Source organism: Macrobrachium rosenbergii, chromosome 45, assembly GCF_040412425.1.
Source record: "Macrobrachium rosenbergii isolate ZJJX-2024 chromosome 45, ASM4041242v1, whole genome shotgun sequence".
Taxonomy (NCBI): domain Eukaryota; kingdom Metazoa; phylum Arthropoda; class Malacostraca; order Decapoda; family Palaemonidae; genus Macrobrachium; species Macrobrachium rosenbergii.
Window position 1 is genome coordinate 22827063 of NC_089785.1, and position 27115 is coordinate 22854177.

At 40.8% G+C, this 27115-nt stretch overlaps 1 protein-coding gene across 6 annotated transcripts; it reads left to right on the forward strand.

The window, feature by feature from the left end:
* Positions 1–110: 110 nt before the first annotated feature.
* LOC136830015 (proteoglycan 4-like) lies at positions 111–25894 on the forward strand. Of its 6 annotated transcripts, XM_067089202.1 has the most exons (7): positions 13400–13533; positions 16839–17013; positions 17176–17374; positions 18554–18643; positions 22303–23624; positions 23655–24465; positions 25342–25894. In XM_067089202.1, exons 2-6 carry the CDS (start codon positions 16846–16848, stop codon positions 24462–24464), a joined length of 2589 nt encoding a protein of 862 aa, XP_066945303.1. In that variant the 5' UTR covers positions 13400–13533; positions 16839–16845; the 3' UTR covers position 24465; positions 25342–25894. The 6 variants fall into 6 exon arrangements, with proteins under 6 accessions (XP_066945301.1, XP_066945303.1, XP_066945299.1 ...); XM_067089200.1 differs by lacking the exon at positions 13400–13533 and adding an exon at positions 111–219 and having other exon boundaries at positions 22303–24465; XM_067089198.1 differs by having other exon boundaries at positions 22303–24465.
* The last annotated feature ends 1221 nt before the right edge of the window (positions 25895–27115 follow it).

The following is a 27115-nucleotide window of genomic DNA, read 5'->3' on the forward strand; positions in this document are numbered from 1 at the left end:
AAACATATCAAATGGGTAACTATAAAACAGATAAATGAAAATGAATTACTTGTTGGGGATTGGGAGGGGGTTTGTAAAGGTGAGGAAATCGTGGTTGGTGAGAGCAGGGAACATGGAAAGAGAAAGGTTGTGGTTGTGGGACGTCCCAGTCTAGTGTTTCGATTCTCGTAGGGTTTAAGTTTACTTTGGAATTAGTGCCCTGCACTGAAGTCTAATAAGGTGAGTTTTTGGTTATACATTTTTCGTGTTATTTTAACCTACATTACTCAAAGGGAAGTGAAACTCAATGGCACCTCAATGAAGCAAGTTACCACAAAGTTCCAAGGATGAGGGCACTCGCCCTTTCTAAGTCCTCACACCCACACACATCACGACATGACACCGGATAGCAGGTCAACTCACAAGCTGAGCCAAAAAGCCGTTCGTTCCGCTCGGCATTCAGGTTTTATTGGGGAAATGGAGACAAGTTATACAATTACCACGAATACAGAAGTGGCTTACAAAGTTCACATGAGCATCCAAAATTTAAAGATAATTCTCAAGTTCGTTATCGAAAATAAATTCCAAGCATAATATTTCCACTTTCCTGAAGTTTCCTAATGACTTCACTGGCGAGATATACAAACGAGATCTAATAACACCTTCAGCTATTGCCATACGTGATATGTGCTGTACAATCACCAAGAGCAATTTCATTTGTATAACGTCTGCTGATGTTCACGTCAAGACTTCGTCTCTGTGTGAGAAAACATCTTTCGGTCCTAACAGACCGCAGATACTACGTGCTAGAATCATAGCAAAAATCAAGCAAAATAATGTAAGAATGTCATTCTCGAATAGATGTGATTCTCGAATCTCGTGGTGGATTTTCGAATTATTGGCAGCTAAGTCTTTCTGGCAACCCTGCATGGGGTGTGTGGGTCTGGCAGAAACTGGAACTTCGGAATCGTTGGGTTAGATAGGTCGTGAGCCCTCTCTCCGGTGGTACTGTGTCGGCTTCTCTAATTAATCCTGAAGTTACTTGTGTGGCCGTTCGTCCATCTTAATAAGTAAGAGTTTACAAGCAATCTAGGCATTGTTAAGGCCCCCAAGGTGACGAGTGAAATGCTGAAACCGTTCAGGCAGAAGAAAGTCCGATTGGTAGCCAAACTGCAGAACGCCTTATTATCATGACATGCAGTAGAAACGTACATATTTCTACATAACTTATAAACGTGTAAATACATTTGGATTTCACGTGAATAACAGATAGATAACATAGTTCTTGTCCGTTGGTTACCTGACAGGAGGCAATTCACGATAAAAAATCAAATCAGTAGTTATGACAAGAGACGATACAAAATAACTCCACAGTAAGAAAAATATTATGAAAAAGAGCGCTGTGCTGGGAATTTCTCACACCTAACCTTTCAGCGGGAACTGCACCACTTGAGTTTACAACTAAATATATGAAAACAATAAAAAAATAACTTTCGTTATTGGATATATCCAAAGCGTTTGATAGTGACCGCCATCAGATTTTAGTAAGAACAAAGTTAGCTAAAGGCAATGTTGACTTCTTTCTGTTTGAAAATTACGTCACCAATCGCTTCCAACCTGTTTATTTTGTTTGATCAGTCATTATCCGCTTTTGGAAAGATATTTTTCGGAGTACCCCAGGGGTCGATTCTGGCCCCATTTCTGTCCTGATCTGTGTTAATGATCTTAAAAGGATGTTATTATGCCGTTGAAACCCGGATTTTCTTGACTGTTGACTAGGAAACCTCGATGTGATGAAAAGAGCCAAAAATATTTTTACTGCCAAGTATTATTTTATATTAGTGGCGGTCTCTTACCTAAGAGAAACCAAAACTCAGTTCGTTTTCTTTGATCAAAAGAGCAAACTTCTCGCGCACCGGAAGTTGCAACACATTTTTTCATGTGTTTCTCAATTGTGTATACTCTATCATATGTTTCTCAGTTGTGTTAATCTATCAAAATTTCTCGAATGAAAACTTTACCGCCCCCTATTGCAGACACTCGCTCAGCAAAAAAATCATACCTCGCTGGATTGCTGCAAAAACATCCCCTTTCTTTAAGTGCTTACAGTGTTCCCTTTTGTGCCTTGATAGCTTGTTTCAGCTGTGAGTGTGTACTCACTAATCATATACTGTATTTAGAATGAAACTACTGTTGCAATTACAGTTGTACGACCATTCATTTCACACTGAGTAACGCAAACATCAGAATAATATGTCACAGTGAGACATTGTATTTGAAACAGAATACTGACAAGACGGTTTCCTAAATAGGATGTCGGTGACTGCTGCTGATAATAGGACTTGTAGGAGCCTAAAAGTTTGGCACCAACCGAATTAAAAATTCTTATACAATAAATCATCACCTATTATTTTTCACAGATGTAAAATCTGTCAGGTACAATATCGGTAAAGTGAAATTTTATCGATACAGTGAATATCTCTTTGGGTAAGAGACTTTCATTACATAGTTAAGTACCAGCTCTTTACTTAAACTATAATAAAGAATTGGAAATTATTCCTTGCTCGGGCTTAATAGCGTCAATGACACCTATTTTCCCAATGAGCATACAATTTTTCGGGTTGTAATCAACCTCAAAGAAGTTTGATCAAAATCATAACGCTAAGAGATCGCGTTCTAGCGGTCTCCAGCGTTGCTAACTTAGCGGAATGAACCTCTAAATATATTAGATTTTTATTAAATTTAGTTGATTAAAGCTGATTCGTAGAGACAAATAAAAGTTTAAGTTGTATATCACCATGAAATTAGAAGGAAAGAGAATATATAGATGAACGGATAATGGAAATTTGAGATAAACGGTATGAGAGCGTCAGAGGAAAGTTAGGGATCGAACATGAAATGAACACGTTCATAGCAGAACTTGGCCGGTCATTCGATCAATTTGAACGAAGTTTCCTCAGTAATACTTACCTGTAGTTGTACTGAGTGATTCCGCGATACCTCAGTTCCTTACCGGCAGTTGTAGCCTACTAAATGATTCGGTAAGACCTCAATTCCCTTACCTAGTTGTACTAAGTTAGTGATTCGGTTATACCTCAGTTCCGATTGTTTGTTTTGCAAATGTGAAATATTAGCAAAGTTGAGTGTCTTGTGTGTAATGGTGGTCAGAGTTCTAATCATGTGAAAGCTTCGGAACCATTTTCATGTGCTCGGCACTTGAAAGTGTTACGTTATTTGTTGCACAGCAAACTCCATTTTTAGCAAGAAGTTAGCAAGAAAGCTTTCAGTGACAATATAGACCAAAATGCAGGGAAATGATAGCAAATCCACATTTTACCGAGTGCCTGCGAGATGACATTGGCAATGCTAATTATAGCATGGATTATTGAAGAGTCATCAGACATGAGTCTGTTTAATTAGGTATTTCAGTGTAACATTGCAGAAAATATTGTCAATGGCAGTGGGCGGAAGATTCTTGATGCACTACTTATTTTAACGTCAGCAGTGGAACCATTAATAAGTTTAGATATTTGATGAATGGTATTACTGTACTGACTCTATGCCGTTTTTGCAAGGGCCTGTTCTGACTTGTAAGGAAGGAAAGAAGGTTATTCTGATTGTCAATAACTTATGTAATCTTCACTGTTAGAACGACAGTGGAAAAATTGTCTGTTCTGATGCGAATTACGGATGAAAAATTGTGACGGGACGCCATATTGGCCATTGAATGACCAATTTAAAAAATAGCCTACCAAATTTTCCATCTGGGTATCTTCACGATCCGGCCATATTTTTGCCTTTTTTATGTTTTTGTATAATGAATTTATCATTAAACTCTGTTCATCAGCAACGTTATGGCATTTTACTCTTAAATATGAATGCAAATAGGTAATGTAACGAAGTTACACAATGAATATGTGAGCAGCTAACTCCATTTTGTTACCGTTTTCCAACTTACATTCATATTAAGTGCCACATTGCTGCAGATAAATAAAGCTTAATGATAAATTCATCATATGAAAACATCAGAAAAGGCTAAAATATGGCCGGGTTACGAAGATGCCCAAATGGAATATTTTGTAGGCTGACATCCAAGAAGTGGGCCAGATTTCTCGTTTTTGCCCATTAAATGTCCGTTATGATACTAGGATAGTTCATAAACTGACATCTTTTTAATATGTCAGCTTTCTCATTTTGCCAGTTAATGACCAATATGGCAGTGGAATAGTTCATAGGCTGACATCTTTTTAATAGGTCAGCTTAGCTTTTCTCATTCTGCCCAGTTGAAAGGCCACAGTACCCTATCTGCATAAGGCTTCGAAATTGGGACCTAAATTACAGGTAAGGGGTATCAGTCATATGACGTTAGAAGTTTAAATACGATCGTGTATCGCATCGCATCTAACAACGCAGCAAGAATCTCACGTATATTGCATGTAGAGTTTCCTGGCCATTTCGCCAATATATATTTTATTATTACTGTATGTACATTATGTCTCTTGTTATTTGATTGACTGTTAACAAACACAAATTGCTTTCACTCAGCGTGAGGGCCACGCTGCTATGTATACCTTATCTTCTTCTTTCGATCTTATTAGTCCCTCTGTATAGAGTATAGGAGGGTTGGTCGCTCGAGGCAGCTTTCTCCATCTATTTCTGTTCCTAGTATCTTCTCCCCCCGTCTTTGCTTCTGATTCTTGAACCTCAATTCATTAGTTGATGATTAGATTCTAAACATAATTGTTAATTACAGCAAAAATATACTAACTGATATATAAGGAAAGTTACCTTCCGTGAAAATTCTTTCGCATATCTTAGTTTATACGAAAATGACTCATAAATTAATATAACTAGAAATTTCAAAGATAAGTTTTGTATAATGATTACATTTTTATTTAACGTATCATCAGTAGTGTGGTTCCACTGCTAAGTTATAGATTCCTAATAACTTTAATCCTTCCTTACAAGTCAGAACAGCCCCTTGCGAAAACGGCCCCAGCTTTCACCCTGGCCACCATTCTCCTGATTTGCAGGATTTAGTAACATATTTATATGACAACTCCTCCTAATCAGTGTTATAGTGTTAACTGGACATGTATCAATGTAAGCTTCATGTCATATAATTACATAAACATTCAAACATGACGAGCAAAGAGAAGACATGACTATTCTTTGGTCAAGTCGTCCACTTTAGCTCTCCAACTACATTATCCGATTGAGAAAATTAATATCAAAGGTCATTTCAGACCAATTAATGAATGCATTTAGATAAGTTTTAATTAATCTTCAAATTCTTATTAACTTTGGCCATCTTTCTGTTTTTCCTATTCCTGTTCTACCAGATTATATATGCTTATCTGTAAAGTGCTTCAGCCGTGGAGCCACTTGGCTATACATATGTAAATGATGTTTTTTGTGACTGAATACAACACAGGTATGGTTAATATTATTGCTGTTTCTTTGCGGTCTGTTCAAAATACTTGGCAAGAGAGAGAGAAAATGTTTTCCGTGAATGTTGCCTGATATTCCTAATATAAATAGTTTTCCATACTTCCAGTGAATCGTTAAAATTGCATTAATCTTTTCTTATCTTTTTATCGAATAGTGGATTGCAAATGCCTCTGGCAGTGTTAACTCAAGATAGAGAATACATGGCCCAAATTCACATCTGATTCGAAAAATGTAGTGTGGAAACAACAAAATTGTATCCTTCACTTCGCACCTTTACCGTTTTCAGAAGTTTTACCATTTTCAGAAATTTTACCATTTTCAGAAGTTTTGCCGTTTTCGGAAGTTTTACCGTTTGCAGAAGCTTTACCGCTTGCAGAAGTTTTACCGTTTTCTGAAGCTTTACCGTTTCAGAAGTTTTACTGTTTTCAAAAGTTTAACCGTTTTCAGAAGTCTTGCCCTTTTCAGAAGTTTTACCAATTTCAGAAGTTTTACTGTCTTCAGAAGTTTTACCATTTTCAGAAGCTTCACTGTTTTCAGAAGTTTTACCATTTTCAGAAGCTTTACCATTTTCAGAAGCATTGCCGTTTTCAGAAGCTTTACCATTTTTAGAAGCTTTACCACTTTCAGAAGTTATACCGTTTTCAGAAACTTTACCATTTTCAGAAGCTTTGCCGTTTTCAGAAGTTTCACCATTTTCAGAAGTTTTACCATTTTCAGCTTTAATTTTCCAAACCTTTGTGAAGACCGGATACTGTATGGTCTCGGAAAGCTAAAGTGGACGACTTGACCGAAGAATACCTTTTGTCTTCTCTTTGCTTATGTTTAAATGTTTATGTAATTTTATGACATGAAGCTCACGTTGATACGCGCCTAGTTAACACCATAATACCGATTAAGAAGAGTTATCGTATAAATATGCTACTGAATTATGTTAATTAGCCAAATAGCTGCTCATTTGGTCACATCTTTGCACCATGTATTTTATAATGTCGACAGTGGAACCATTAATAAGTTTAGATATTTAATGGATGGTAATATTGTACTGACTCTTAACTACATTTTGATAAGGATAAATGCAAATCAGGAAGATGGTGGCCAGGGTAAAAGGTGGAGCCGAATTGCAAGGGGCTGTTTTGACATTTAAGGAATTAGGTTATTAGGGACTTAGTAGCAATGCAAACGCCTGAAGATACTGTAGATAAAAATGTAATATTTATTTTAAAAAATCACCTTTGAAATTTCCAATTATATCAATTTATGAATGTTTTCCGTATAAAGTAAAGACATGTAAGAAATTTTTACGGAAGATAATTTCACTATATAAATAGTTAGTATATTTTTGATGTTATTAACAGTTACGGTCTGCAATCTAGTCGTCTATGATATAGGTACTCCCCCACGGTGGGAGGTTGAAACCAACTCTTTTTGAAAAGCTTGTATTTTCAAGCTTGATAATGATAGAGAATATATTTAATCTTGAGATAACGAACGTAATGGTTACCTTTTAGGGGTCTCAGCCATCTTTAGAAAACCTATTAAGCCGGTACTATTCTGTCAGTGTCCCTCGATAAACTGATAACGAAAAATACTCATCTTTCCTCTGAAGTTGCTTTAAAAGTAAAAGGAATGCCTAAATCTGTAATTTTAACATTAGTGAGCACAGATATAACCAAAACAAGTTTCTTCGGCGCAGTCAAGTTTTCTGTACAGCGTATAATGCCATATGAAACTATCAGCAACGGCCTGTGTTGTTGGAGGGTGGGTGATCAACATACCACTTTGCAACCCTTTAGCCTCAGTAGTTTTTAAGATCTGAGGGCGGACAGAAAAAGTGCAGGTGAACAGACAAATAGCCATCTCAATAGTTTTCTTTTGAAAAAAAAAAACTTAAAATGAACTTTTTGCATAAGTACAAAAAAATGTTTATTGGTTACACTTCTTAAACACATTTTCCCATTCTGATATAAAAAAAAACTTTTCTTAAAGACAATACCAAATGTTCAGGTAAAGACATAAAGTAGGAAATCTTTAAAGTAATTTGTATTCTCCCTAACATACAAACCTGAAGTTCTTTACATAGGCTTTTGCTTGCAACTTTAAAAACTTGCTATTTGTACTTACACACATACAAACCTTTGTTCGTTAAATAGGAGGCTTATCCATTGGTAGGGGGAGTCTACCACCACATTGCAAGACCCTGGAATATACTGGCTGACAGTTCCACCAAGTGTGCTACTCCCACTTGTACACCTATGCCACCAACCTATGCAGCTGGAAGGACACCAGTCCCTCTTGCTTGTTGACACATGCCACTAACGTATAGTGTTGTTGCTTGTCAGCACCACGGAGTGCCCTATCACTCTGTCCCAAAACTCTTGCTGGGCTAAAAAAGCTCCCTTGAGTTTCAGTACAGTGATGTGGAGGAGTCTGTCGTTCTGATTCCACACACCTGAAACCAACAACTCTTTCAGGTGTGCACCCCATCCCTCAGTCGATGTGTCTGAAAACAGAAGCACCTAGGGAGGGGAAGTGCCTAGTGGCACCCCTAAAAAAGGCCTCCTATCATCTAACTACCATACCAAGCTGGATCTCTCCTCACTTCTGCCAATAGAGGAACAGGAGAGAAAGGAGGGTCCCTCAGAGACCACTACTCCTTCATCCTTCACTAAAAGGAGCAAAGGTGAAGCCACCCATGAGAGACCATCTTCCCCAATGACAACAGGTGACCCAGAATGACATACCACTGATGAGAAGGTTGTTCCTGTCAAGACAGGAACTTCTACACTGCCTCTCTGAACCTGCTGATACGAGAATCTGAACGGAAGACCCTTGCTGCTGCTGTGTCTATAAGCTTGCCCAGATACTTTACCCTCTGCTTGGGTGTGAGATCTGATTTCGTGAAGTTGATCACTACTCCCAGGTCGTGACAAAAACTTGAGAGGCTGACCTCTGTCCTGAAGCAACTGCGGCTGCGAGCTCACCTGGACCAGTCAATTGCCCAGGTACTTCCACAGATGTACCTGTGCAAATGAGCTCGAGCTGAGATCAGTGTGAACACCTAAGTGAATACCTTGGGAGCAGTTGAGAGTCCGAAACAAAGTTCCCTGAACTGGAGCACCGTTCCCCCCCAAGGGTAAAGTGGAGGTACTTGCAGGAGGACCAATGGATAGGTATTTGAAATTCACATCCCTCACATCCACCAAATGCATGAAGTGACCCACTCTGATGGGATGGAGAACCGAACAGACTGTTTCCATCCACCAGGTCTGGCAAATGAACTGGTTCAGTGGGGAGAGATTGATGACTGGCCTCCAGCCACCTGTTGCCTTTCCCACTAGGGACAGGAGGTTGTAAAAACCTTAGAGACCAGTCTCTCACAACTTCTACAGAGCTTCTCTGGAGTTTTGCAGTCACCTCTTCCCACGGGGCGAGGTCCTTCTGCGTGCCAGGAACAAACATTTGCAATCTGACCAGATCGAGGGTGAGGGATGGCGAAGACTCAAAGTGTTGTAGATAACCTGCCTGACAGGCATCCTCTTCCCAGGTATCCACTTCAGCGAGTAGGGAGGAACGCCACCCCACCAGCATCCTCCACCCTTCTTTCCCTTGCCCTCCCTGAAATGGGAGGAGGGCTGAAAGGGGGTTGGCGGAGGAAGTGTCTTGCGGGAACGGTTGGGTTGAGGAGAACTTCCTTGCCCAGAACTAAGAGAATTCACCTGGACCAAAACAGGTCAATCAAAATTCTGGGTTCCCTTTAGGGTCACCAGAAAGAAAGACACTATGTCCTGTCCGGTCCAAGGACCGAACCAGGAATGTAGGCCTCCATGTACGGTCTGAGATAGGAGTGAGAACAATCCTGGTCACAAGCCCTGTACTGTTTGGCTCCTGGAAAAACTCCAATGACGTGGAGTGGGCAGGCGAGGGATTGCGAACACCCTTGCCCAGCCTGTTAATGACAGAAGCCTTGACAGTAGAGCAATGCCATGGGCAATCGTCACCCCACGGTGACAACGTCTGCATGGGTTGGGGAGAGCGGTCCCGCTCAAACAAATATGGGCAGGGCTGTCCCACAAACATGCTCCAGTCTTCTCAGAAGCTGGAACTTCTACCAATGGCGAAGACTGAGTGGAGACCTCGTCTTGCCTGGTCTGTGTGACTGGCCAGTTGGGCCAGGCCACTATCCTGGGACCCCTGCGCTGCTATCTTCAAAGAGCAGAAGGCGGAGTTGTAAAGAAACGCCTGCATGCTCTCTGCTCATCTTCTCTCACTGGGCCGTGCCAACAGCTGGGCCCAAGTCCATAGACCAGGGACCCTTGCTAGCCCAGGTAGGCAGGAACAGAGTGCTAGAAAATCATTCTTTGAACACAGCAAGTCACCCAGGCTTTGTTATTGGACATCCAGATTATGGGCAGAGAGCTTTTTGTGATGTTTTTGAGGTCTTGTGGATTTCCAGCATGATACACTAAAAATGCGTTGCCCCCCACTAATAGAGTTAGCCTATCCTTTGCTGCCTTATATCCTGGCATTGTCTTCTCGTCATGGCTGTTGTATGTTTTGTCAGGCAGTTTTTTCCAGAACAGATCTCTCTCGTCAATGTTGAAAACTTGCTGAGGGGTATAACCTTTCTTATCAATTATTTCCTTGAGAGCCTTGCAAAATTTTTTGGCTTTGCTTTGTCGGCACTCGCTGCCTCTCCGGTAACGGGCACGTGATGCAAGTTAGTACGTTTTGTGAAGCGATGAAACCATCCATGACTTACACAAAATGTTTTACCTCCAGTGCTTACGCCAGCTTTAGCCTTCAAGTCATAAAAAAGGTTTTTAGCCTTTTCTTGAAACGTCACGCGTCATCAGGCTAAGCGGTACAAACCTTTGTTTCTGGTGTTCCATCCAGATACCTAGAGTTTTTCCATTTCTTCTACCAACCTCCCCCGTCTCTTGCTTTTAATTATTGACTGCACTGACACAGTACCTTTTACATGTTCCATTATTCACTCTTGGTTTTTAGAGAATGTACCAACAGTTGAGCAATTCACATCATACTGGTGTGCTACCTCAACAATTTTTTTCACCACTCCAGTTTCTTTATAATTGTCACTTTTGTTTCCACTGAGATAGCTTGCCGCTTTTTACCACTGCCACGATCTTCACGGGCTTTATGCCATGGCAGAAAAAAGATGGGCTCGATATTTCATGATAAAATCACACAAATGAATCGGATCACATTGGTTTGAGAGGCTGTGACGGCATATTGACATCAGCTACCATGCTGTACGGCGTGGGTAGCAGAAAAAGTGTAACTAAGCAGAGGCACGCAACACAAAATTTGCACTTCAGGTTGGCAAATAGAGCACTCTGAACACAATTTTAATTTACGATCACATTCGTATCTCTGAAAGTTCGTAAGGAGCGTAGCTTCTGCATATGGTATTTTTGTGCCTTCATTTCGTTTATGGGACGGACGAACATTTGGGAATAAATGTAATTGATGACATATAGGACGAGAGAAATGGTGTGTTCCAGAAAAAGCATAAAAAAGGGAGATAACTGCATTGGGTGTTTTTGTGGTTTGGAGAGAGAAATCTTTTTGGAAGTGTACATTTGGAATGTCTGAAATAATCATTAAGGAAATTCTTTATGTAAATTAAGTGTGGTTGTTGAATGCAAATTCGAGGAGGAAAGGCAGAGAAAATTTTGTGTAGGAAAAGCAAAACGGCAAGAATCTAAAGAGTGAGGAATGTGCAGATATGGAGAGGTGGTACAAACGTCTGTATCATTGAAGAAACGTATAGTAAGTGCTTTGAGATAATTAAGTGCTCGAGTATTTTTTACTCTTGAAGAGGGAGGGAAGAAGAAGAAGAAGACCCACAAAGTGCTGGATAGACGGGTGGAGCAGAAGAGGTATCAGCAGAAGGATCTTATTACCCAGGAAGCACGAGATCATACACATTGTGGAAGTGATGTACTCGTCATGAGCCTAGAGGCTTCACTGTCGAGTGGCCTTTCCGTGTAGGAATATGAAGCAGTTGAACTACAAATGTCATGAAAATTAAAGAAGAAAGAAGCATTAGAAGCAAAGATTCGCCTCCTGAAAGACGGAAAATGACATGAATGGCATGGAGAGAAATCCATAGCTTGAGATTGGAGGGAAATAAAGAGTCAGCGATCCAAACTATCGATAAAAATGAGAGGAAGAAGAGGAGGATGAACACCTCTTTCACTCAGCTCGACGTGAAAACGCTTGAAATCATATGTCATTGACAACACATACACTTTTAAGTATGGGAAACTAGGATAAAAAATAAAAGTGGTTCTGGTGCAACGCAGAACGTTGCTTGCAAGCAAATATAGACACAGATGCATCTATGTCTTTGGCCGACTGTCAGGTACGGGACTACCTCAGGTGTACACCTGCAGCTGTTGAGAAACAGCTGTTAAGGTTAAATTGCTGCTTCCAGTCACTCGTGTAGCTTCTGCCTACGTTCCTTTTTTGAAAGCAAAATACAGTAGTCTTATCATACCTATGTACCCTTAAACGGCACTGAAGTAGCAAAACCTCTCATGCTTAACCCAAGTGTGAATCATATTGTATACCCTCATAATATTACTGTTGCTTACTCTTAACTTTCTCCAAATTCATTCTCTCTCTCTCTCTTCTCTCTCTCTCTCTCTCTCTCTCTCTCTCTCTCTCTCTCTCTCTCTCTCTCTCTCTCTCTCTCTCTCTGCACATTCTGAAAAGTTAAATGGTAAATTTATCAGAAAGTTTGGCTGAGCAACTGAAAAAAGAAACAGCCATGAATTTTAACTCATTTCAATCAGGAATTCGAAATTCTCAGGCATTTGCCTTTCCCAGGCACAAACGAACCTTAAAACAACTAATGTCGCGTTCACATATCAAGGTCTACTTGCAAGCACACAGCAGCATTTCCCCAAGAATTGCTTGCTAATCCGGGCTCCTTTCATCACTCTCCTGTCATTGCTGTGTGAGCTGATTTCCGGATCTTACTCGGTCAAAAATACCGCAAGCACATGTGCAACATTCCTGAGTCATCCATGTGCAAGCATTTGCCTGCCACAGAGAATAACTTTAATCTGCATTTACTTAAACATCTCTCTAAGTTTCTCTCTCCCGAATAAACGCGGAAATCTATTATGGCTTTTAATGGTTCTGTCAACTTTGGCGGCCACGTTCCCTACATTCGTTACGTATAAGATAAATGACATAATTATGGTGTTTATATTCTGAATGTTGTTTACGTTGAATGATAGTTAATATGCCAGCGAGGAGCTTCTCGTTTTACCTTGGACTGTTTCTTTTCTACACCCATTGCAAAATCAAGTTCCTTTGTGAATTATATGAGCTTGTCAGCTCTCTAAGATGTCTGCGTCCTGTCCTTCGGGGAAAAAAATTCGCAAGGAACGACCAATCAGTCACAATTGTTTCCCAGTTGATGGCAGCCAAAGTTTACTTATTTTTTTCTTACGTGCCTCCGAGAATCAAAGTCTATTTTCAGGCGTATCTCTATTGCTCATGGCGGACTACTTCGACAGACTCGTACAAAATGTCTTGAGACTTTGAGGAACGGGGATTTAAAACTGGCAATGCCGAGAAACAATTCGTCTCGCAAATAAATGATTACGAACACGTTCGCTATAGGAGATCCATTTATGCGTATCAGGTGAGGGTTTGATGGAGGACCGGAAGGGATCTACGACGGGTAGAGGAGAGGCGATAAAAGACCGAATTAATTAAATAATGAATTAAATAAGTATACGTATAGTAATTTAGTAAATAAATAAAACGCCAGATTATGATGACCATGTTCGCTATAGGAGATTTATTTGCGTATTAGTTGAAGATTCGGTGGGAGATCGGAAGGGATATACGCCGTTTGAAGGCGACACTATAAGGGATTTGGTCATTAGAAGTCTCTTAAAGCCGATGCTCTTTTGTTCCTATGCCAGGAGTTTCCGGCGTTTATACCGTACGCTAGAGCGCGCTAGTTGTTGCCTGTGACGTCAGTCAGTAGGCGCCAGTCCTTCCTTTCATCAGCAGCTGCCGAAGGGGCTTCTTCCGCGTGGTCGTCGGGCTCGAAAAATATCGGTAATATCTCCCGCAGTTTTCAGTGTTGCCTTCCTCCCTAGGTAGGGAATCGCGACGCCGCCCTCCGGGGTTCCTCCGGCGAGAGGATGCGGCCGCAGGACGCCTCCCCGGAGGCGAAATGTGACGAGAAGAGGCGAGAAAGAGGGACGAGAATAGACCCTCACGAGTTTTCGGGGGGGAGCCAGCAGTCGCTCGACCAGCAGACGAAGGTCCGCCGAAATCACGTGGAATCTCCTCCGGGGCGAATTCCCCCTCCTCCAGCCCGTAATCCGGAGCGAATTGTTCCCCTGTGGGGTTTTGCGATCGTCCCGACGGGTTCCGACGGCGATTCGCCGAATGAAAAGCGACGAATTCTCCTTTTTTTGAATCAAGGCCGTCAGTCGTCAGTCACGACGGACAACCTCGCTTTTGCTTTTCTCGCGGGAAGGGGTCTTGCGCTGCGTGGCGCCGAATTCCTTGTTCTTTTTTTAATTTTCCGGCTCCCTCTTCGGGTGATTTCGAGGCCCGGGGATCGGGATGTCGTTCCCGGCGACTGAAATGTCGTTTTAACTAACGTTCTGTGCCTCGTGTGCTTCTAAAATGTCGGACAATTGACGTACCGGTAGTCCCGCTCAACGAGGCCGTTTGGTTTTACCGCCTAATTACCTCGTCGGGGTTTTTATCAAACAATGCAATTGTTTCTTACATTTAAAAATTCTAATTATTATAATAATAAACCCTCTATTAACTATCATGGCGATTTCGTGGTATCCTATTAGGATGAGGTATTCCTTTGACTCGGATCCTACCTGTAACCAGGAAGTGTTTGGCCTTTGTTGATTAGTAACAGAATTTCTTAAATTAAGTCGCGTAATTATCATAATAATTCTTTAATTACTTTTAAAGGCCTCTTCGTATCGGTTTCGTGGTATCCTCGTAGGATTTTAATCCCCTTCCTCCCCAGCCGTCCTACCTGTACTTGACGAGGCATCCTATATGCTATGTTGATTTTTGGTTTTATATAGTATCTTCGGTCAAGACTGAAGTCCTACCTATTCGATAATATCCTAGGGTAAGACTGAAGTCCTACCTATTCGATAATATCCTAGGTCAAGACTGAAGTCCTACCTATTCGATAATATCCTAGGATAAGACTGAAGTCCTACCTATTCGATAATATCCTAGGATGAGACTGAAGTCCTACCTGTTCGATAATAACCTAGGATTAGACTGAAGTCCTACCTATTCGAAAATATCCTAGGATGAGACTGAAGTCACCTATTTGATAATATTCTAGGATAAGACAATTCCTGCCTATTCACGACTAGGTTAGGTTAGGCCAGTCCTACGTCGATTTAGTATGTACGCTTGCATAGTAGGCTAGAACCATTGTAATTAATAGCCCTTGCTTCCCGTTGAAAAGTTTCGCCAAAATGGATTGAAATGTAAATTGCATGTGGTTTGGGTAGTCAGGTTAGCATAGGCTACAATTAAGAATCGCTGTTAGGAGTTTTAATTATAATTTTGAAGCGTGTTGTATGCAATTAATAAAATGTTTACATTATTAACTACAAAATTGTGAAACAGGCCCAACTAAATGCTCAGAATTGTGAAATATGTAACTGTCAGTCGCCTACTCAGCAGTGAATTAATTACGTAAGCCAAACGTGATAAACAACAATTGGTTGTAGGTTTTATGCCTAAATAATACTTTAGTAAAAACATTTAAAGTAGATTTCATGCTTAAATTATCCGAGGATGAATTTTTTAATATTTACGATCTAATGTATTTTTTCTCCTTGCCAGCGCACTTGAAATTTGAAGATGCACGGATTCTGTATTTTATTATGTTGTTTGTACGCAATTATTTCTTTTGGTATCTATATTGTATGTTTTATATTTCATACAAACAAAAACTGAAATTTCCATTTTTATCCTCCGCGGTCTCCTCAGCCACATTGTCCAAATGACAGGATGGAAAGTTGTCAAGAACTGCTTTTTAAGTGTAAAGAATTTTTTTTACGTAGAAAATTACGCACTGCTTTAAATTATTAGTTGTAAAATGTCATGTTCTTTTAAACCTGTAATGGAGTACTGCTGTTTTTCCAAAAGGCTTTAACATGACTTAAGACAGGTTTGTAAGCTTTGCCCTGGTAATAAACCGGTTTTCTCCCCTCCTTATAGCGAAACCTCCCGGTCGCACAGCTCCCTAAACCGGTTTTCTCACCTTGTTATAGCGTCTACAGCTACGTCACTCGGGAACCTAGTTATGGCGCCATAACTTTAGGGTTAGTGCGCCGTAACTTTGGGACGTCAGCCGTAACTCGGAACCAATTTTCTGGTGAACGTACAGGCAGTCCCCGGTTAACGGCTGGAGTTCTGTTCCCTGTTGAGCGCCACTAACCGAAAATCGCCGATAACTACGGTAATGAATGGCGTTTACAATGTCATAAGCGACAATAAACGGCTAATCGGTGCGTTAACCACATATTGGCGCCAATAATTGCTTACCATCATCAAAAATTGGTTTAAAAACGTTGTTAGCCAAGCGTCATAAAACCAGATCGCCGTTAACCGACATCGCCAATAAGCAGGGACTGCCTGTATTTGAAAAAATGCCGTAAGTCGGAGCCACCGTAACCGGGAACTGCCTGTATACATCCAATAAACAAAATATCACATTGATGCACAGTTATATATAGGTTAAATATGTCTCCCCACATAAATTAAGCTAATTTCATATGTAACTAATACCACCTACCTAACTATATTAAAAAAAATCTTATTAAAAAAAATGATAGAAGAACCATCTGTAATTGGTTGATAGTGAATTATATACGAAAAGCTGTCCTGCGTAATATGGCGTCAAGTAAACAAGTGTTATAATTTCTGTAACTTGTTGATATGTAACTTTTGAAGCTGCGCAAAGTATCAAAGGGAGTTTGTAACTTTGCGACGTTTCTGTCATTAACATTACTCAAATTTTGTGTTCCTTGGATAAGAAAGAATTAAGCCTCTATTTGGTTTATAACTTTACTTCATTAATCATGAAAGATATTTCCCAGCCTTATGCACAATTAGAAAGTGTTTTGCACTAACCTTGTCACTTTTCTAGGGTCAAAATAATGCATGTACTTTTTTGGGGGAAAAACCTTTTTACCATTTAGGCGATACCTGTAGGTTATTGGAAAATACAGTCATAATTATGCAGAGAATAGTTTGCATTCACATTCCTTCATCTGTAAGGAAACTGACATGGTACTGTTATTTATATAATGATCAGCCATGCTTATTGTCAGTGCAACTGAAACTCGCAAATTTTTCAGATCCAAAATGAATGCCGAAAAGCTTGCTAAATTACAACAGCAGGTCCGTATCGGAGGCAAGGGTAGCGCCCGCAGAAAGAAGAAGGTAGTTCACCGGTCCTCAGCCACTGACGATAAAAAGCTACAGAATTCCCTCAAGAAGCTGACTGTTAATAATATATCAGGCATTGAGGAGGTAAGAGTTGTTCACCCATTTTGATTTACTGTGTTTTTTGGGATGCTGCCTAAAGCAGCAACTCTGTATCTATACTTTGTACTTTACTGCTTGCGTTTTCTGCTAGAATTCCCATCTGAATTTTATAGGAAGAGTTTTCACAACTGTGAATATTCCTTACAGGTGAACATGATCAAAGAAGATGGCTCGGTGATTCACTTTAATAATCCAAAAGTACAGGCTTCTTTAAATGCCAACACTTTTGCTGTATCTGGTCATGCTGAGTCCAAACAAATTACAGAGATGCTGCCCAGCATCTTGAGTCATTTAGGGGCAGAAGGCTTTAACCAGCTCAAGCGCCTAGCATCCTCTGTGAATGCCGGTAAGTCCTGTGATGGATACTTTGTATATAGCATAAGATGATTTTCCTATGACTTTTGGGAGGGAGTTCACTGATGTCCTCAAAATTGTTGAATTTTTCTCATATTGAAAGTAACGCTGAATATCAGGTACAGATTGGCAGGACAGAATTTAGGAATTGAAATTACCAGTGTCTAACCTTTTCTCCCTACCCTGCATACTACCAATTTCTCCTTTTAATTTACTTGAAATTTTTGCATATTAGTCATAAAATTTTTGCATAATACTCATAAAAGACAATTGAGAGGGCTGTCATCCCTTGGATTGTTCAAAGGTACAGAAATCTTCCTGTTTTTATTTTGCTACGAGGAATAACTCCCATTGTAGTGTCGGCTCCATGACAGGCAAGTTGGTTTACTTGAACTGTTGTTGGTACAAAGTACAGTGTGTGCTAACAGTTTTGGCCACGTCTGTATTTTTAGATGCATTTATCAGGTTTTCATTTCCACTCACTGATAATTTTAGAAATATGAGAGCATAACAAATTCCTTTTATTTGTCCGCATAAGTTATGGAAAAGTTGCTTGCTCGTATTAGAGTTCATACTGTGCAGCACGAGAAAGGCAGCTGCGGGTCCTGTGGTGTGGGACGTAATCTCTTGTAAAATGGTTTAACCATACCAAGTCCAAGTTTGTAACTGGCTAATGTTCGTTGATGTTTGTTCAGTAAACTGTGTATTGGGTACAGACTGCAGTGTATTTGTTGTATGCTAGGCGGGATTACAACAGATTTTTTCTACATTTCTGCTCTTGCAGGCTGCACTGTCTAAAGCTATCCAGACTTTTCGTTTCTTGGGAAAGTTCTGTCACATAATAGTTTAGCAATTTACCTCACCCAGTCATGAATTGTACCAGCAGTAGTACATTTTAAAAATAATTGTATGTATATAGGGAAAGCAGTACGGTAACTCTTCCACTCCAGCTGTGAAGAACGTGTCCAAGATGTCAATTAGGACCAAATCCTGCCTGTGACCATTATGTTTGGGCTACTGTTGTGCTGGCCGTTATGGACATCTTATGAGATTATCTTAATTGTTCTGCAATGGGGTTATTTTTCCCTGCCAGCCTGGTACTGGAATGGTTAACACGACATGGTCATATAAACTTGTATCATGAAAACTGCTAATGAATCGCTCTCCTCAGGCAATGTTGCTGCTGGCGGAATTGATGAAGATGACGATGACGTTCCAGAGCTTGTGGAAGATTTTGAATCTGCCAGCAAGGCTGAGAAAGGTAAAAAGCACAATGCATATTTATTTTCTGTTTTCTTTGATTTCTATTTATTTCTCTAGCTAGCTATGAAATGATAAATCTAAGGGCTAATGTAGAAGTATCTAATGAAAGTTTCTACTGTTAGACGATTTGTTTTGGAATTCCTAAGATGCTGAATGTCAGATGTGAGTGTAGCCTGTGTAGTAGAAATTTTTTTTAGAATGTCTTTAATTTTTTTTAGTTTTCTTTATTCTTTATGATAGCTATAGGTTTTGGGAAACTGTCTTAAAGGTGTAGGGGTGCCTCTGAGTTTAGCATAATGCCACTAGGAAATAAAGATTGCATATTTTAGATTATTCAGTGATAATTTTGTGGACATGACAAGTCTGTGACTCCTCTATTAAAGAAACTTGGACTCGACAATAGGTGGTAGATGCTCGGTATCTTTTTGATGGTTTGTGAAAAAAAAGTCTGAGCGACTCTGTTATGACTAGTAGACCTTCAGAGGATGATTGTCATTGTTGAATGCATTTTTAAGTGTTTCTGAGAATTAATATTTGATTGTTTTTTTTATGATTCCTTGTGAAAGTGCTATTTCATATTTTCAGTCACAAACTTACCCACGAAAAATTTGATACCCTTTGTACAGTAACTTGGTCTGTATTGAAAAGTTTATTAGATGTAAGCAGTGTTTTCATGAGTTTAAGCGTAATAAAGACTAAAGATAATTATTTTATCAACACAGGAATAAGTTTAATAAAACATTTGCAAGTTTTGCTTTAACAGTTGTGGTCAGACCAAGCGTAAGTTGTTAACTCATCTGACATGATTTTTCGTCTCGCATTAAAATCAGCAGCCATCGGCTGAAAAATTAATGCATTACTTATGAATGGGGTAAAAATTGCTATTAGAAGTTGTGTATTTTAAATGCTAATATGCTAACTATAGCCATATATAATAAATTTCATGTATTTTTGTATACTCTAAAATATTGAAAAAAAAAAAGTTCATACGATACTGATTCATGGCGGGCCTGTCATAGTAAAAAATTTGATGCCACAGGTGATTTAAACCCCCGGTTAGTGGTTTTATTTGTCTCACAGTCTTTAGGTAAGTTTCAAGGGGGTTGGAGGTGAGGTGTTTCTACCTAAAATATAGTTTATGAAGGCGCAATGGATCTCCCAGGTAGGCCTTTTGAAAAGTATCGTACACTTGTATATCACGTAAGCGTTCCAGGGTCGAAGTCTTTCAATTTGTTCAGATTGAAAGCTGTTATTTGTTACCAGGATGGGGGACTTGAAGGGACACGTCCTCGTGTGTGTGTGAAAGGGTATGTGGTTGTTTTAAGTAACTTGTGTAAGGAAGGACAAATGTAATCGATGGTGGTTATGTAAAAATGTTAGGCTCTATAAATATGGTATTGAAGTTCCAACCTCATATGCATTTGGTAAAGTAGATTTGCAAAACTTATGGATTGTAAGTAGGAGTGTAAATCTAGTGAGTCCGCAGATTTAATTGTGTTCGGAAGTACAGTATAACAAAGCTGCACATTCTAATGCATGTCAAAACATTTGTTCAAAGGCTGCAGATAACTATCAGAAAATTATTATTACTCATCAATTAATGCTTATGGGACAGACGCACTGTGTAATCGATTTTGTTACTTTTAATTAATAGGATAGAAATTTCCTAGACTTAATTTGAATTGTAGGGTGGAAGTACAAGTAGAAGTCATGTTGGTTCCTCTGTATTGATAATACTGGAGACTCAGGTTAGTTTCATTTACCATTAACCTATTATCTAGTGAATTGAAAAGGTGTTTGGTGGTCCTACACGATTACAAACCCTTATTCTTTTGTGTAGGATTTTGCTTGCTAACCTGAGCTGGAATGGCAGTTTAAATTTTACCGACAAAGTAGTTAAGTATCGACAGCTAGTAGGAAGCCCAACCTTTCTATGAGCCTGCACACCACTTTGCTTACAGCCACCATCTCTCTGGACTCTGCCTGACCTTAGCCATTCAAGCTTTTGATGATTATTCTTGAGTGTTTTGTTTCCAAACCCGTTGGTCAAATGAGACTTCTTGAAGGAACTGGGATTAGTTTTCCTTGTCAGTTTGAATACTTGTTTTCGTTGGAGAGAGAACAGCTTCTGGTAGTATTCACAATGGCGTCATGCTCTGATATACCGTATTTGCCGGCGTATTATACACTTTTTTTTTTTTATGTATCAAAAAACTGCCATGCTGTCGTATAACTAATAGGAGACAGAATACCCCACAGGCTAGGCTAGGTCTATCCTACGGCAAGCATACTGGGTAGGCACAAAAATTGTTGCTAATAATAAAACATTGAAAAACAAGCCTAATTATTACAGTAAATTGCTTTACTAAAAATATTGAAGACGAGCTGAATTATGGGTCTGTTATCACAAACTTGTGTAAAATTGCTTTCAATACGTCAGCAGTTAGCCTGTCATCTAGTTACAATGAGCAGATGTAAACAAAATATGTAAACAGAAAAAAACAAGAAAATATCATTAAAACATTATTTTACGTATGGAATCCTATTTTACTTACAGAATCCATTTATATGTGCTTAGACTTTGATGTAAACACCACAGTCTCTCTCTCTCTCTCTCTCTCTCTCTCTCTCTCTCTCTCTCTCTCTCTCTCTCTCTCTCTCTCTCTCTCTCTCTCTCTCTCTCTCTATATATATATATATTATTATATATATATATAATGTTCTTTATTGAAAATATACAGTAATTATTGAATACACTGTTGCTCAACGAAAAAAATTGAATTGGTGATAATATTAAAGGTACGGCCCATAGAAAAATCGCAAATTGGTGAAAGGTCCTGCGTAAAATTGAAAGATGTGTTCCACAAAAGTTCGTTCCACAAAAATTCGCGACAAGTGAACCGCGAAAAAGTGGCGGTCCATTGTATACTTTTCACAGTATTGCATTTCATGCACAGAAGCATAAATTTTTCCTTACAAAATCACTTTAAAATGTCTCATTAAATTTTTGATGAAACATATTAAGATTTTTTTTCCCACAAACTACCCTTTTAAAATAGGGGTGCGTCTTATATGCCGGCAAATATGGTGCTTTCTAATATATTTACCTTGCAGGTACAAAAGACTTGGCCACTTAGAAGGCTTGTGAGAGGTTGGTTTTCTAGATTAAGGTAATCCGACTATTATGCCCCATTGTTTGCTTGGATAAAGTGGGCTATTTAGATTTTTCTTTTGATTACTTTGGCAAAGTGGAATGCAGACTGACAGGTTATAGTTTATAGTTGACTGCCTTGTCAGCAAAGTTTAAATGGGCATTCCAGCTCGCGTTTGCAAGCAAAATCCTAAGTAAAGAACTTGATGTTTTTATGTTAGGAAAAGTACAAATTACTTGGAATATTTACTGTTTTCCTTAGGATGCATGCAATGTCAGTTGGGAGATGTTAATATTTTATTAAAATAATAAAGTTTATGGCAAGGTGATTGGAGCATTGAGGCAGGATGTTGATGGCATGGTAATTGGATGATGAAATGATAGAGCCTAGTGGTGCTGTAATGTCTTATGTACAGTTCTTTTCATTTCCTTTTACAGAGAAAGAGTTTAATATATATGATTAAATTGTCATAGAGTAGGGTAAATATGTTGTTTTGCCACCACAGAGGCGCAAAAGACCACTGAACCTAATCACGAGCCAGTTATCGATGGCAAAGAGGAGGATGACGTACCGGACCTGATCGAAGTAGACGATTCTGTAGCGCCGGTTGAGGAAACCACAGTAACTGCTGACAAAAATGATAAGGAGGCACCACCAAAAGAGAAAGTCCCGGTGAAAGAGAAAGCCAAGAAAGATGGAAAGGACAAGAAAAAGAAAGAAGCTGCTGCTAGCTCCAAGCAGAGTGCAGACAAAGATGCTTCGGTTGCAGACGCGGTGGCACAAGACGCTGCTCCTGGTCCCAAAAAGGAAGCGGCGCCCAAAGAACCCCAGTCGACCAAAGCCCCGAAAAAAGCTGCGAAAACTGAGGCTGCACCAGCTCCTGCCCCGGCAAAGGAGGCCGAACCCGAAGCAGCTCCTGCTCCAGCCCCAGCAAAGGAGGCTGAAGCAGCTCCTGCCCCAGCCCCAGCCAAGGAGGCCGAACCAGCTCCTGTCCCAGCCAAGGAGGCTGCACCAACTCCCACCCCAGCCAAGGATGCCGCACCAGCTTCCGCCCCAACCGAGGAAGCAGCACCAGCTCCTGCCCCAGTCCCAGCCAAGGAGGCTGCACCAGCTCCTGCCCCAGCCAAGGAGGCCGCACCAGCTCCTGCCCCAGTCCCAGCCAAGGAGGCTGCACCAGCTCTCGCCCCAGCCAAGGAGGCCGCGCCAGCTCCCACTCCAGCCAAGGAAGCTGCACCAGCTCCCGCCCCAGCCAAGGAGGCCGCGCCAGCTCCCACCCCAGCCAAGGAAGCTGCACCAGCTCCCGCCCCAGCCAAGGAGGCCGCGCCAGCTCCCGCCCCCGTCCCAGCCAAGGAAGCTGCACCAGCTCCCACCCCAGCCAAGGAGGCCGTGCCAGCTCCTGCCCCCGTTCCAGCCAAGGAGGCTGCACCAGCTCCTGCCCCAGCCCCAGCCAAGGAGGCCGCACCAGCTCCCGCCCCAGCCAAGGAGGCTGCACCAGCTCCCGCCCCAGCCAAGGAGGCCGCACCAGCTCCTGCCCCAGTCCCAGCCAAGGAAGCTGCACCAGCTCCCACCCCAGCCAAGGAGGCCGCACCAGCTCCTGCCCCCGTCCCAGCCAAGGAGGCCGCACCAGCTCCTGCCCCCGTCTCAGCCAAGGAAGCTGCACCAGCTCCCGCCCCAGCCAAGGAGGCTGCGCCAGCCAAGGAAGCTGCACCAGCTCCTGCCCCAGCCAAGGAGGCTGCACCAGTTCCTGCCCCAGCCAAGGAGGCTGCACCAGTTCCTACCCCAGCCAAGGAGGCTGCGCCAGCTCCCGCCCCAGCCCCAGCCAAGGAGGCTGCACCAACTCCCACCCCAGCCAAGGAGGCTGCACCAGCTCCTGCCCCAGCTCAAGTGAAGGGGGATGCAAAGGTGCTTGCCTCATCCCCAGCCAAGAAGGCTGCACCAGTTCCTGCCCCAGTCCCAGCCAAGGAGACCGCACCAATGCCGGCGGCCCCAGCTGCCGCAGCTACCGCTCCTGCCAAGGAGGCAGTACCAGCAGTTGCTCCAGTTCCAGCTCCAGCTCCTGCCAAGGAGGCTGCACCAGCACCTGCTCCATCCCCAGCCAAGGTGGCACCAGCACCTGCTCCAGCCCCCGTTTCAGCAAAGGGTGCAGTACCAGCCCCTGCTCGTGCTCAAGCAAAGGTAATGGCACCAGCTCCAGCTCCCGCCACTGCTGCTGCTGCTGCTCCAGTCCCAGCTCCAGCTCCTGCCGCTGCACAGCCCCAGGCCCAAGCAACTGCTGCTGCTTCTGCTCAAGCGAAGGAAACTGTATCGTCCCAAGGCCCTGAGAAAGAGACTGCAACAGCGCAGGGTCCTGGTAAAGCCTCTGTTCCAGCCCAGTCCCTTGGAAAAGTTGACACGCTTCCAAAAGACACAAAGGCGGTCAAACCAACCCCATTAAAGGAAGGGGCTGTGGCTCCCGTTCCAAGCAAGGAAACTGATGGTTCTCTCCCTACTAACGTACCTAATCCTACTTCTGCCCCACCCGCCACAGCTGCATCAGCTCCCGTTCCTCCGAATGCACCTCCCTCTGTTCCACAGAATGCAGGAACGGCAAAATCCAATAAAAATCCACAAGCTAAGTCTGCTGCTGGAAGTAAGAGTAGTAAGCAACAGAAAGGAAAGGGAAAGTAGGGTATGTTGGGCTACACTTTTTTAACGAGTGAGTTGATTTTGCCACTAATTCTTTGTAATGACTAGTACCTGTGTGTGTGTGTCATTTTGAACCCTGTTTCGCGTCTCATTCTTAACATACTAGACTACCGAGTTCTGCCACACCTTTTTGGTACTGACTGTGAAGGTGGTGAAATCTAACTTGTGTGAGATGTCGCCACATCTGGTGACCACTTGGAGTGAGAAAAAAAAAGATGGATGTTTTGTGAACAATTAGCAGTTTATACATAACCTTTTTTCCCCTCGGTTTTGCTGCATGTTGTTTTGTAGTGGACAGAGAAAATTTTCAAAAAGTGTGATATAATTATTTTATTTTCCTTTACAGGTAAATAATTTTAATCGTTTTTATCCTTGTACAGTATTTTCGAGTATGAAGTAGTTTGACATGACAGTTGGACATGTCATTGTAGGTTTATTAAAGTTTTAGTTGATTAACCAGGTACACACTTGCAGTATTGTAGATAGTTATCCAGTTTTCTTGCTAACATTAACAAGGAGTGATCCAAGTAGCGTATTGTTCTGTATATTTTAGGATTACCCTTCTATTTGATTGTCATAACCTTATAATTCTTTTTAGGAATTAAAGCAATAAGCTGGTAGCAATTCATTTTTGAGTACATTTTATGGACTGGAATATAATTTTGTCTCGGCTAAACTAATGTTACGGTGATGTTGCAAATGGCTTACAATATTTTATCAGTAATTTTAAGTGGTCTCTTCATTTGTGGAGTTTTAATTTGACATGGTGGTTCTGTTGCAGAACCAGTTTTTGAAATAAGTAAGCAGGCCTCAGATCTCCATTAATGCAAAGTATGTAATCGACTTGTTTCTTTTGCAGCTCTCAACAAGCCTGCAGTCACAGAAGATAAAGAGGCAAAGTCCAAAGGTAAGATCAAAGATTTGTCAGAGGATACTCCAAAGATAGTGGAAGTTATACCCAAAGACACAGAAGAATGAATCATCAGAGGACGCCACAGTGGGGTACGGTTGGCTTCGCGAAGCCCTTACTGCTACCACTGCTGCTGCAGCTGCAAAATGCATGGGTTAAAAATTTATTGATTTTATGGGTCTTCTCGTGTATAGGATGATCCTTTTTCCGATATAGCTGTCTGAGACGAAGTTAGGTTTTTCATGTGTGTCCAGACAGGTGTCTTGTCCAGCAGTTCTTTGTGATACTGTCTCGACATTTGTTTTGCTTTGTGTAGCAGATGTGTTTGATCATTTGTTATTTTGTGTATATAAAAGGTTGTATCTCTTTGATAACTTCAGAAATTTTTATTTCTCTCACTTCTCAACATAGAAATGGAAGTCCAGTCTAGAGACTGTTTGAAATTACACAGGATTTTTATCAAGCCTTGTAACAGTAAGAATAAATTATGATAAGGAATGAGGGTGGTGTGTTTAATTTTGCATCCTAATGTTATCAGTAAACATGAACTCGAATAACAGTTGCCAATATGCTCGGAAGCACGTAAGATAATTTCTGAATGATTTCTGGCAGTGAACCGAGCAATCTTAGGAATACTAATGTCCACACACAATAAGGAAGAGCAACCTGCACAATTATTAAGGCAAATAACAAAATATTAGCTAAAATGATTATCTGCCATTAGGAAATGCCACACATTAAAAGGTCAAGTTTCTGTGATCAGAAAGCAAGAAAAGTTTGTTAGAATCCTGAATGTTAAACTTTCCACAACTTTCAAACCCATGACAGCAAAATATGTGAGGGGTAGATTGAATTGAATGTATGACACCTGACAATTCATATTGCTGGACTTTTTTTGAAATGTAACAAATTTCCATGAATGACTTATAATAGTTATCAGCTGGTCAGATACAGGTAATTTGGGATAACTCTTATGGTGAAACAAGCTTTCATTGCATCTTACACAAAAGCCAGGTGAAAAAATTTTGATACTAGAGCATGTCTTGCAAAAAACTACGTGATACATATCAAGCCAATCCGACACATTCTTAGACTTTCAGTTCTGTCCTAAAGCGTTTGTCCCTAGATGAAAAGTAGAAATTGGAGCAGAGGTGAAGCTGGACTAGCTGGGTTGAACATGGCAGCAAAGAAAAGGTGAAGAGTAAAAGAAAAAAAAAAAAAATGAGGGTCCTGAACCCTATACTGCCTACAGTAATCCATGCAAAGGCATGTGAGCTGTAGATTTTGTCTACAACGTCAAAAATGGTGAACCTAAATCACATAGAGCTTGGGACAGAGTTTCACCTATGGGTTGCAGAATGTTATTCTGGAATAAATTTTTGTTCACGATCTTAGAGTATATGCTAAGAAAATTATATATTGGTTATTTCCATTTTCCGTAGTTTGCTACAAAATGCAAACATTCTGCCGCGTTAGAATGATACAAATTTAAAATAAAGCTATTAGCTAGTATTACGTATAATTCTAAACCCCTAATGAAGGTGGAATTTCGCTTAAGTTTTTCAACATTTTTGTAGGAATTAGGTCTAATTTAAAGTTGGTTTCCATTCTTATAACTTATGTTACGGGATTCAATTTCCTTATAAATACTTCCCTTACAAGGTCTAAACTTACAATTTCATAGAAAGTTTAGCTACAACAATAGCCCAAATACACAAAAAGG